The following is a 12,309-nucleotide window of genomic DNA, read 5'->3' as shown; positions in this document are numbered from 1 at the left end:
AGGAAACAAATCAGAGAAAATGGGTCTGTGGTGTGGTGAATAAGGAAAAGACTTACCGACGTGTGTGATAACACACTGCACCCGCTGCAGCAGCTCCTGAACCGACATCTCGTCCTCCTTCAGCCAACACAGCATCTCAGAGTGTGGGAGGCATCCAGTCTCCTCTCCCTGCTGCCACGCCTCCTATCCTCCACCCCTCACTGTCCTCTGCTTTGCTCACTAATTCAATTCTCTCTTTGTCTATCCTGGGTCACAGATTTTTGCTTATAGCTTTCGTCATTCAGTCATGTCTTTTCCAGTTCATACAAACATGGAAAAATAGTGATTATTACAAACAACAAATATTAGACCCAAACTATTTGACAACAGCACCAAGAAGCACAACCGATGTAAACGAAATCACTAATGTCCTACCAGTCATCAGATATGGGTATATTTGAAAAGAAAAGCCTTACTCCAACTTGAGGATAAAAATGAAAAAATGAGATAATGATCTGCACTTCTCTTTAGGCTGATCCATGGGCTCCGGGTAAAAAATCCCAGACAGAAAGGAGAAAATGGGAAGGCAAAACGTTCTCTCATTTAGGCTGAAATTGTGGAGGAAATGTGGATCCTGCTTCTTGATGCTGCCCTCTCTGTGAAAGAAAAAGCTGAGTCACAAAAGGAGACCTCATCAGACAGCTGCTGTACCTGCCTGCAGGGGGAGGGAAAGCTCTGTGGATGGGGTGGGGTCCAAAAGAGAAACCCTGGTGACTGGAGGCAGGCGGCACATGGACCGGTCTTCATGAAAGGGCTTTTCTTTCTTTCCATGTCATGCTGACCATGAGTCTCTTTATGGTGATGCTTAAGATAATCGCATAGTTCAGTGTCTTTGTGGTCCTGCTTCAGCTTTTCCTGCTTGTTTTATGCAAAGTGGATGGATTTCACCTGGAGGACTCTCTGATTGAGAGATCCAGATCCAGGTTTTGTTGGATGCAAACGATGTTCTAGCTGACGGCTGAAGCCTCTCTGGGGACTGATGTCATTGCAGCACTGACAGCAATTAGCTCTAGACATCTGCTCTGCCTCTTCCTTTCCTCTCAATCAGTGTCCGTCACTATGGTGAAAAACTGAGAACACATGGGGGGAAATTTACAATTTTAGAAATAGCATTTCAATTTAGATTTAGGTATTTTGGCACCCATTTGGTTAGAAATTATCCTAAATATTATCATTATTGTTTGATGTTTTTACATTTGTTTCGACCCATGTGGAGAAAAGGCCGCTTCGATTTGGAGCCGGCTGTTTTTATTTTTTCTCATTTTATTTTCATTTACTTTTCTTAAACTGATTTTTTAAATCAACTTTCAATCAAGAAAAAATGGATGGAAATGTGACAAAGGGGAGTGAAAAAAGGAAGAAAACATGAGTAATGGGGAGAAGAAGAGAACAAAAGGAAAGCAGGGAAAAGAGAGAAGAGAAAGATAAAAATAAAAAAGACACAGAATGACAAAAAATTAAAAAAAAATGGGGAGAGGAAAAGAAAAAAACAGAATTAATTAAAAAGAAAAAAACTGTTTTTTGAAAAGTGCTGGAAGAAACTGAGAGGAAGGTGAGAAATTAAGAAAAAAAACAAAGGAATCAAAAAACAGGAATTAAAAGACGAGAAAATCTGAGAAATGGAAAAATGATAAGATGAGGTAATATAAAAAAGAAAACAGTCAAAGATAGAGGAATAAAAGAGGAGAGAATATAAGTCAGAACATTATTTATTACAATTGAAGAAAAGTAAACAAAAAAGGATGACGAGGGGAGAAAAGACGAATAACAAACGAAGAAAAACCCTGGAAGAAAAGGAGACAGAAGAGAAAAGTAAACACGCACAGCAGAGAAAGAATGGAAAAGAAGAAAACGAGAATGTGTATTTGTCAAAAAGACAAAGAGAAAACAGCCTTCAAACAGGAAATGACGAATCTTTTGGGAATTTGATTGGAAGATCGTCAGCGGAAGTGACGTTCTACGGCGGAAGTGACGTTCTACGGCGGAGCGGGAAACAGCGGCGCTTTGGGGCTGTGGAGCGGTTTTGGAAAGGGGTGTTTATAAAGGCAGAGTTGTCATTGAACGTTGGTGTTTGGTCCTTTCTCTGGACTTTCTGGTAAGATACTGTACGTGCAGCTGTATGAAGAAAAAAGTAGTCTTTTTTGTCAGCTAAAACAGCTCGCGCGCGCGGTTCGTGCTGCTTGCTAGCTTCGACCACAACAACAACAACTTGTGCAAAACGTGTTCAATCGGACGAGTGTAGCAGAGGCTGGGGGAGCATCATCGTTTGGAAAGCTAACGTTTCAGGAAGTCATCATTAAAACTGATACTGGAATTAAATGTATCTGTTTCAATCGTATTAGAAAATAGAGATCTTCACTGCTCGTAACATTATTTTGTTTATAAAGTTTTAATGCAAAATAGCCCTAAATAAGTTGACAATGAATTTGTCATTTTTTAAGTTGTATTTTAGTAGATTAAAAAAAAATATATTACTTGTAAACTAAATTAAGTAGTACTATTTATTTCATTAGAATCTTTCACCGACAGCTGTCACAAAGTGCCTTACAAAAGGAAAATCAGACATAATTTTTAAGCCTCCACTGAAAATGCTATTGTGTCCCTACTAGGGCTGCACGAAATGAGGAAAAACTTGCGATATGAGGGATTAATATTGCGATAACGATATAATTTGCGGTATATAAACAAATAGCGAAACAACCAAAAACATCATTCCCATTTTATTGCAACAGTTTAAGAATTGTACTCCAAATGACCCTCGTTGACATAGGAGGGAACATCTAACATAAAAGGGCTCCATCTGATTGGTCAACAACGCTAAAGGCTCTATCCGATTGGTCAAATGCATAAAGGGATTTATTTGATTCGTTAAATAATTTAAGCTGCCATAAGATTGTTTTAGCACATTTAAGGTAACCATTTATTGCATTTTTTGCTGTGTTTTGCGATATGCAGATTGCACAGCTTGATCTTGCGATAACGATAAATTTGCGGTATATTGTGCAGGCCTAGTCCCTACTGACCAAAAGGTTGCCTTGCCTTGTGCCCCTTTCTACTGTAAGCTCCTCATAGTCGTACGGCTCTGTCGTTGGTGTTTCTCTGGGTTCCTGGCTCATCCGTCCTTCTCTTGATCCAGAAGGAGCCATGCAGGCATTTCTCAAAGGAGCGGGTGTCGGTAAACCTCTGAAGGATAAAGGGCCGGCTGGGCCCAGCGCAGACAAGAAACCAAAGACTGTTCCTTGGGTTGAGAAATAGTAAGTCTTTGTTCTATAAATGAACCTAAAAGCTTCCGTACACTCACGCCGGGACTGACTGCAGTATCACTACACAAACATTAGTGTTGTGTTAACTCTGTAGTTTGTGTCATGTAACATGGAAAAACAGTTGTAGTCTGTTAGTGAATCCTCTTCATGATGGTTTGATGGACAGACTTTCAGCTCATTCTTTGTTTGTTTGATTATTTGGCAAAACAAAAACAAAAAGCAGCCATGTTAGGTTGGGTAATGTTTGGTTTCTTCCATCGTTTTTTCAAACAGTGGCTCAGTCTGATAGCAGTTCCTGTTGCACTTTTATTGATGACTGGATCTAGGATCATTTCAGCCACTGGCACAATGCATATGAATGTGGAAATCCGTGGGATAGATCAGGTTTTCTGACTGACAATAGCAAGTGAAATAAAAAAAACTGACAACTGCATGTTTTGGTTTTCTCAGGTTTCATTTCATACACTAAAGTGTTGTTGTAGAGATGTGTAACCGGCTGCATGTTCACTTGTGAAATAGCTGAAGCTACAATGGGTTCAATACTAAACTCTGAGTTGCTTTACTTCTTTGATTTTCTGTTTTCCAGCAGACCAAAATGCGTGGATGAGGTGGCCTTCCAGGAGGAGGTGGTGGCGGTGCTGAAGAAGTCCCTGGAAGGAGCAGATGTTAGTATCAGAGCTTGATTTCCACTGCAGAGATCAGAGTTTGGGATGGAAGTCTCACCTGCAGAGACCTGAACTTTGTGTCTTTTCTTTAAATCAACATCCTTTTTTCAGATGCAGCTAGTAAGACCTGGTATCTCGTGTTGTCAGATTATTGCAGCAAAGCAAGCATGAGTTTACTCCTCTTCAGTTAGATGAGAACTAACTTTTCAGGCGTTGGAAAAGCCGAGTATCTCACATGTGTGTCATTGTGATTGCAGCTTCCAAACCTGCTGTTCTACGGCCCGCCTGGAACAGGAAAGACTTCTACCATCTTAGCAGCTGCTAGAGAACTTTATGGGTGAGGAAACCACTTCTGACTTTTTAGAAGCTTCCTTTCTTGTCCTTCATTTCTTCCTCACATTCTCCTTCTAACATCCCACTTTCTCTTTTTATATCCCGCTTTAGGCCGGAGCTGTACCGGCAGAGGGTGCTGGAGCTGAACGCCTCGGATGAGCGAGGCATCCAGGTCGTCAGAGAGAAAGTGAAAACCTTTGCTCAGCTTACCGTGGCAGGAACCCGTCCAGAGTGAGCTCATTTCAAATCTAAAGCATTTGGACAGACCCCCACATGCACACACCCACACTGTTTTGATGAATCCAACAGATTAAATCAGTGACTTTGGTGGAAATCCGGGGTGCACATGTGTGCGCCGAACCGTGGCTAGTGATTCGTTGCACCCCTAGAATGAATGGCCATCAAATGTCATGATGGAACACACGTGTGCTACGGTTGGTTGTTGCACCAGGATAACCTCCAAATGTAAGCATCTCATTTTAACGATTTCTGTTGGATGAGTGCTGATGAATCACGGCGGTCAGACGGTAAGACCGTCTACAGATGCCTTTGTGTCAGGGAGGCCTTTGGTCCACATTTCAGTTGTCTTGATGGGAAGCGTCTGGGTTTTATCAGGTGCCAGTCCGTTACTTTTAAAAGGGTTCTGGTATTTAAGCGATGCTTTAACCAGTGGCAAATGTTGAGCCAGAAACCCTAACAACCCATAAAACGTTGGTTTTGATCAGTAACAGACCTGCAGCCCTTTATTTTGACAACATGGAGGGAGTGAATCGTAGACAGTCACGCAAATGGACACGACAGAAAATCCACATAGATCTGCGGCAGCGATGCTTTGTTTGACTCCCACAGTTATTACTTCCAAAAAGGCGGAGGGGGCGTTCAAAGTCGGCGCCGGGAGAGGACGCAGCTCCGGGCAAGTCCTCCTGACTTGGAGGCAGCTTGTGTCTTCCCCATGAAGCTCGAGACACTCGTCAATGTAACCTTCGTCATCTTCCAGTTCCTCAGGCTTAATTATTTTTAATGTCGGTACGAATATTTTTCTAAGAATTGGGGGTTACTGAGGCACAAGAAAAGCTAGTTTTACCTGAGTGACACCAATGTGGTGGTACAGCGGTCTTACAGCACTTGTTCGTACTCACGTGACATCCGGCATTCCCCTCACCAATAAGTTTATAACTCTTTACTAGCAGAGCTTTAGGTCTAGTCTTTCAATTCTGACAACTACTGTAACCCTTCGACTGTTTTCAATGAACACAATTCCTGCTGAAATTTGTTCTTGTTTTGGTAAAAACAGAAGAAGTGCAGAGATTCACCCTCCATCTTCCTGCATTTGCAGTGGAAAGCTGTGTCCTCCCTTTAAGATCATCATTCTGGACGAGGCGGACTCCATGACGGCGCCGGCTCAGGCGGCTCTAAGGCGGACCATGGAGAAGGAGTCCCGTACCACCCGTTTCTGTCTCATCTGTAACTACATCAGCAGGTTGCCTGACTCCGCCCCCCCAAAGGCTCAGAGGTGACCTTTGACCTGGATCCTGACCCTGCTGTCTGTCTGTGTTCCGTAGGATTATTGAGCCCCTAACATCCAGATGCTCCAAGTTTCGATTTAAACCTTTGGCCAATCGAATCCAAGAAGAGCGACTGCTGGAGATCTGTGAGAAGGAGAACCTCAAATACACCAGAGAGGTAGAGCAGGAGTCACTCTGGAGATGCAGAACTAGGCCCAATCCCAGTCCTCCCCCGTCCCCCACGGCTTCTCCATACCCCTACATTTAGCCCTCCAAGCAGAGAGTTATGGAGAAATCTTTGAATTTGGTCGTTACCCCCACTCGCTGGCGTCATCCATAGTCGCCGGTCATCCGCGTGAGCGAGCAGCTGCCAAAATGCATAGCATCCGTTTTAGAACTTCAAAAAGTAGTTTGATACAAAAAGTCATGACTTACATTGAAATGTAAACTTCAGAGCAAACCAACATGAAGAAACGGGATTCTCCTCCGCAGCACCAGGATGACCCTCGTGGGCGGCAGAGGCGTAAACAGCCCTCCACCACGAGGGGCAGGGCTCTGGATCAGCTAGTTCAGGATAAAATGCTTATGAATTACAACCAATGAAATCCAGTAGTGTTTCGAATGAATAAAAACACAAAGAAAGATGTTAAAGAGTCTAAGTAACTCTTCTATTTCAGGATTTAATAAATCTATTTTTTTAGCCATTACGGTTCATGGATCCTTTTTCTATGAGCTTCCTATTTCATTTAAACCGTGCTTAAACATAGGTCCTTCTTTAAATTGACAGTTGACCGTCCTTCATCTGCACCATTGACCGTAGACCGGGAAGGAGCCAGACTAAGGCAATGCTACGTTTACACTCAACACAAATGCTTGTCCAAGAGTTTGTTCATAAACCTGCCGCCCGTAGGAAGAGCTACGGTTAAAGATGTTAGCCTTATCGCTACATTACACGACAAAGCATGGGTAACCACGTCTCCATGCGTTCATGACATCACTCAGAGACTCTCCGTACGGTGAGCTCCAGCATCTCCTGCAGGAGCTTTCAGCGGTTCTGTCTGTGACCCAGTTTGATGAGCTGCTGCCTTAGCCTGAGGAGGAAAAAAGAAAAACTTGAATACATTTCAAGGACCTCCTTTTTATCATCTCCATAGGAATAACAAACATATCTCAAAGAAACATCGGCTTCTCCTCAATGTTAGTTAGAACTGTAAGTGGTGTTCAGATCATCTACACGTCACTACTGAATACGTTCCTGATTGTTGATGCAACAATGCCAACAACTTTGCTAAAGTTCAGATACTTGAGAATCTCACCCTATCTGACACTCTTTTGTGCAACTGACCTCGTATTGCGTCTGTACATTAACTTAGCATAGAAACTGGACGCCCCTGATGTGCGTTTGTTGTGAACGTAGCTTCAGAGGACGAGGCAAGAAGAGTTTGTTTCTCTTCCCATTGCACAGACTCATGCAGTGGCTGTTGAAGTTGGGTGTTTGTCTTTGCACAGCTGCTGCAGGTAACTGTAGCATTTTATTCTAGAGTATTGAGGCACTGGTGCAGGTGTCAGAGGGGGACCTGCGGAAAGCCATCACATTCCTGCAGTGTGCTGCTCGACTCAACATGGACAAGGAGATCACTGACAGAGCTATTGTTGAAATAGCCGGGGTGAGTCATTCCTCTGCCTGACACATGGATGCTTTGTGTTGTCTCCTCCAGATTTCAGGGATTGCATTAGGGATGCCACAATCCATTCCTGGTTTAGAACCAAACCATGTTACATCATTGAACCGAATTACTTTGCTACGTACGTTTGATGCATTGAAAGTGTCGGTCACACCTGTTGTGCTAATTTTATTATATTAAATATTGGTTCATTGCATCACACCAGGCTCAGTATAAACCAACTGAATGTTTTTCTTCATTATTTGCTTATTAGAAAATGAAAAAAAAATCTGAGTTTGTAGTTTTTTGTTGTTTTTTAATATGCAAGTCATAAATCAAACCGTATCAAAACTGTGACTCAAAAATGAAGGTTTGAACTGCATTATGGGTAAAGTGAATTCATGCCGCCAGTGGAATAGTGACCAGGATCCTCTTTTAAGCTAGTAAAGTTATAAATGGGAATCCAGAGATGGTGCCATAAGCCACACACCACCAGACGGACTGAGGATAGATCTTTAAAGAAAATCCCCCTCCAGGGACTCCTTTTGTCCAGTCACCTGACGGTGAATCTTCTCTTTCCAGGTGGTTCCTTCCAAAATGATAGAGGGCTTGCTGCAGACATGTTTTAAGGGGACATTTGAGAGACTGGAGGTAACAGTCAGGGTAGGTGTCCTAAGGTTACTTCCATTGTTGTGTCCCAGCTAACAGCCAGTAAGTGAAGACTAATGGTCATGTGGAAGCCACCGCCATTGTCTGTGCTTCATGTCCTCATGAGCTGAACGTGTCTTCATCAGAACCTGGTGAATGACGGTTATGCAGCCACACAGATCCTCAGTCAGCTGCATGAGTCCATCATAGAGAGTGACCTGAAGGACAAGGACAAGTCCATCATTACAGAGAAGATGGCGGTAAGACTTTGCTTTTATCTGATTTGAATAACATCGATTATGAATTAATGCAGCACTTAGATTGATGGAGCGGCCATGTGTAGAAGTGTCCTTGGGCTCTGAGCTTCACCTTGTTCCTGGTGGTTATAGGTTGGCGCCAGTGTTTGACAGTAGAGCCATCAGTGTGTGAATGTGTGTGGACTGGTGAATGGGACTGTACAGCGCTTTGGGCCTTCGAGGAAGCGCTATACAAGTATACGCCTTTTATCATTGTTTCCAAACCAGGGACAGGGAAGTACCAGCTGCTATGTGAGACAGTGAAGAGCAGCACCACATTACCTCTGGGAACTGTTCTGGTCTGCGCTCTGATAGCTTTCTACCACGGGGCTTTGCTGATGATGGCCAAGAACACAGGCAGTCTGTTAACAGAAGAGTCGAACAGGTTGAGTTTCCAGAGGAGACTCTGGTTTTCAGCATCTGTAACTGCATCCTGTAGCTTTTATACCAGCGTCTGCTGGATATTGCTCTATTGTTTGCTGTAGTTTGTTTGTTGTTGCTGGACCTAACTGCAGCATTTGACACCGTAGACCATAGCACTTTAATTTCTAGGCTCCAGAACCTGGTGGGGATTCAAGGTACTGCACTGGACTGGTTCAAATCCTACCTGGCGGAAAGAACCATGTGTGTCAGTTTAGGTGGTTATGAATCCACCACAGCTCGGGTTCCCTCTGGGGTCCCACAAGGGTCGGTTTTGGGACCTCTTCTGTTTTCTTTATATCTGTTACCTTTAGGGTCCATTCTAAGAAAACACGGCATTTCCTTTCATTTATACGCTGACGATAGTCAGATCTATCTGCCGCTAAAAAAGGATAATCTCTCTGTGACGCAGCTCCTGTCATGTCTCCATGACATTAAGGACTGGTTGGCCCTAAGTTTCTTGAGTTTGAATGAAAAGAAAACAGAAGTTGTAATTTTTGGACTGAATGATTTTAGTGGACCGTCCCCGATTGATCTGGGCTCTCTGACTGGTTTCTTAATATCAACTGTTTCTAACTTGGGTGTTAAATTGGACAGTAATTTTAGGATGGACCAACAGATAAGCTCTGTAGTGAAGTTAAGCCCTTTAAGCCTTCGCCAACTTGCTAAGGTAAAACCTTTTTTAACACCTGCACACTTTGAAACAGTAATCCATGCTTTCATCACGTCCCGGCTGGATTACTGCAACTCTCTTTATCTTGGACTCAGCCAGTCGTCTCTCTTGCGTCTCCAACGTGTTCAAAATGCAGCTGCTCGTCTTATGGTTGGAGCACGCAAAAGAGACCACATCACGCCGATCTTAGCATCGCTTCACTGGCTGCCTGTGCATTTTAGAATTCATTTTAAGATTCTTCTGCTTGTTTTTAAATCTTTACACGGTCTTGCCCCGCTGTACCTCTCTGAGCTTCTCTCTCCCTATTCGCCGGCACGGTGCCTCAGATCAGCTGATCAGATGCTTCTAGAGGTACCGAGGTCCAGACGGAAGCTCAGAGGGGACAGAGCTTTTGCTGTAGCCGCTCCAAAGCTGTGGAATACTTTGCCGCTGGCCATTAGAGAAGCCCCTTCACTGTCCATTTTTAAAACCCGTTTAAAAACCCATTTTTATGCTCTGGCTTTTAACCCAATATGAGACCACTGTTTTTCTAACTGTTTACTGTTTTCTATAGTTTTATCTCCGTCTGTGTTTTCCCCCCCTTAACATGTTTTAATGTTTTTTACTGTTGTGTTCAGCACTTTGTCTCAACTACTGTTGTATGAAAGTGCTATATAAATAAGCACCTCACTAATGACTGGAGCGCTACATAAGGCAACTATAAGACACACACGCCTCTATACGCGCTTCCTGGAAGTTCCTGCGTTACCACTCGACACTCGGCTTGAAGTCTTGATACAAAACGTCACATCACTACCAGTAAGGTGCAGCCGCTCTTCTCCATGACCCTCCATGGACCGAACAACCCAAAAGCCCACAGCACCTGAACGGATCAACCCCTGTACAGGTGCATGTGACTAAGGCCAAAACCCAACCCTTCCCCACGGCATGTGGAAGGACAGGGTTGTCCCGTTTCTTCATGTGGGTGTACTTTGAAGCACAGGAGTTTACATTTCAATGGAAGTCATGACCTACTGTGTCAGCATGACTTTTTAAAGTTCTAAAACTGATAGGAGCTAATTATTTACCTTTTTTATTAACTTGTTTTTATAAATAAAGTTTATTGTTGGTGTTTGTATTATTCTAAATTTTGATGCCAATATTTTCACTTTTACTGCAAACAAATATCAGCTCCAAATGTCGGTTATCTTAACTACTAATATCTGTATCGGCCCTGAAAAAACCATATCTGTTGCTGTCTAGTGATGAAGGATCTCTCTCTCTATTTTGGTGGGATTAGGTTTGTTGCCTGCAGTAAATGGAAAAGATAAGAACATCAGCCGCAGGTGCAGCCGCTCCTAACAGTTTCCTAACAGTTCAACTAAAGTCTTACAGAAAATCCAAGTTCCTGCTTTAATGTTTCTGATGTGGATTTAAGAGGCAGTCAAACATAGAACTGCAGCTACAGGATGTTTGGAAGGATCCATGATGCTTTGTGTTTGTGCATGACAGCAGTCCTCTGAGGAAATGACATGATGGTGAAGTGTTCCAGTGAGTGCAGTCTGTCTGTCTGTCTCTGCTTTCAGGTTGTGAGTAAGTGCCTCTCGGACGGAGCAGATGAATACCTGCAGATGTTGAGTCTGTGTTCTGTCATCATGCAGCGGGCCGCCCAAAGCTGAGACTCTGCAGGACCAGCTTCATGCAGACACTGTCATTGGTTGTTTTCACATATATAAATAGATTTTTGTACCTGTCATGTTGTCTCTGTAAAGTGAATGTTGTTATTTCAGAATCACTTCATTCAATCTGAGATCTAAAAAAAGATGCAGTGATTCCTTTGAAGAGAATAAAAACTTATAATAAATAAATCGAGGTGATATTTGAATCTGCTAACAACCGTAGAGTGCATCTAGTCACACCCATCTGCCAGTATGACAGTAAACGGCTGTTGATGAAAGCAGAAGTAACTGAGTCAGTGGCCTTATGAAGTATGTTTTTTCTTTTTTGGATGCTGGAAAGAAGTCAGGTTGCCAGGAGAAGACATTATACCCAGGCTTGTACAGAAAATGCAAAGTCCACTGAAAAGTCTGTGTGAGATGAGAGTGCTGACCACTGCGCCCCCCTGCAGCCTGAAGAAGAATTGATCACTTTAACTCAGGGCTGTCAAACATGCGGCCTGCGGTCCGTGTCCGGCCCGCCAGGTGGTTTACTCCGGCCCACACATGAAGAGTAAAAATCAGAAGGATGATTAATAAAGAAAGCAAGTTTCTAGTCCATTCCTGTGGCGATTTTTTAAAAGAAATATCCGAAATGCCAATTCCGCCACTAGGGGGAGTAAAGGAAAAGCAAAACAGGTGAAACAGCATATCTATGCACGTGCCAAAATTGAAACACAGTGGCGGTTCTACCCTGAATTACTCCCCGGGCGAGACCCTCCCCAGGCGCCCCCCCCCCCCCCCCCCATAGTCACAACAGAACTTTGTTTGTCTTTGTCAACTGACATGTTATATTGTCATTGAAATTAAGAAGTGGATACAAAAGATGTCAGAATTCTGAACAGCATTATAATAGTTATCAGAACACAAAAAATAAAAGACCATAAGCATGGCAAAAATACAGTTAGCTAAGAAATATTAAATCAATATTAAATAAATAATATAAAATAAATATTTTAAAAACATTTATGAATTGGAAATTTAAATTGTCATGTTCTATATCGATCTATACTTCAGAGAAGAAAAATTAGCTCATGTTTTCCGTCTTCAATCCTTTGATTGGAAAATTTTCAGTTATGACCTGTTGAATTATGTTTTGTCCCCATAGA

The 12,309-nt window shown here is 42.9% G+C and overlaps 2 protein-coding genes across 11 annotated transcripts in view; one reads left to right on the top strand and one right to left on the bottom strand.

Moving 5' to 3' along the window:
- The window catches only part of mcf2l2 (MCF.2 cell line derived transforming sequence-like 2), a 60,110-nt gene extending 59,397 nt beyond the window's left edge, over window positions 1-713 (bottom strand). For 4 of the 6 annotated variants that reach the window (XM_078945476.1, XM_011494523.4, XM_020702845.3 and 1 more), the window contains exon 1: window positions 57-713. In XM_078945476.1, coding sequence (XP_078801602.1) covers window positions 57-135 — 79 coding nt within the window. In that variant the 5' untranslated portion in view covers window positions 136-713. The remainder of the gene's footprint in view (window positions 1-56) is intronic. The other 2 variants (XM_078945480.1, XM_078945481.1) reach the window with 1 other exon arrangement.
- A 1,236-nt stretch (window positions 714-1,949) lies between these two features.
- rfc4 (replication factor C (activator 1) 4) lies at window positions 1,950-11,761 on the top strand. Of its 5 annotated transcripts, XR_013655447.1 has the most exons (12): window positions 1,996-2,134; window positions 3,176-3,293; window positions 3,889-3,967; window positions 4,225-4,304; window positions 4,412-4,531; window positions 5,637-5,780; window positions 5,863-5,983; window positions 7,347-7,472; window positions 8,052-8,132; window positions 8,264-8,377; window positions 8,642-8,798; window positions 11,072-11,239. XR_013655447.1 is itself a non-coding variant. In XM_011494553.4 (11 exons), exons 2-11 carry the CDS (start codon window positions 3,184-3,186, stop codon window positions 11,162-11,164), a joined length of 1,068 nt encoding a protein of 355 aa, XP_011492855.1. In that variant the 5' UTR covers window positions 1,950-2,134; window positions 3,176-3,183; the 3' UTR covers window positions 11,165-11,761. The 5 variants fall into 5 exon arrangements, 4 of the variants coding, with proteins under 4 accessions (XP_011492855.1, XP_020558506.1, XP_004067597.1 ...); XM_011494553.4 differs by lacking the exon at window positions 8,642-8,798 and having other exon boundaries at window positions 1,950-2,134; window positions 11,072-11,761; XM_020702847.3 differs by lacking the exon at window positions 8,642-8,798 and having other exon boundaries at window positions 1,988-2,072; window positions 11,072-11,761.
- The last annotated feature ends 548 nt before the right edge of the window (window positions 11,762-12,309 follow it).

Source organism: Oryzias latipes, chromosome 4 (assembly GCF_053564925.1).
Source record: "Oryzias latipes strain Hd-rR chromosome 4, Olatipes_Hd-rR_3.1".
NCBI lineage: Eukaryota > Metazoa > Chordata > Actinopteri > Beloniformes > Adrianichthyidae > Oryzias > Oryzias latipes.
Note: the sequence above shows the minus strand (reverse complement) of the source record. Positions and strands in the feature narration are given on the sequence as shown.

Bases quoted from the DNA above. Each gene is read 5' to 3' on its own strand.
- rfc4 (XM_011494553.4), top strand. From the start codon at position 3,184: ATGCAGGCATTTCTCAAAGGAGCGGGTGTCGGTAAACCTCTGAAGGAT. The intron at 5,984-7,346 runs GTAGAGCAGGAG...ATTTTATTCTAG, and splicing joins ACCTCAAATACACCAGAGAG to AGTATTGAGGCACTGGTGCA. The intron at 8,133-8,263 runs GTAGGTGTCCTA...TGTCTTCATCAG, and splicing joins GACTGGAGGTAACAGTCAGG to AACCTGGTGAATGACGGTTA.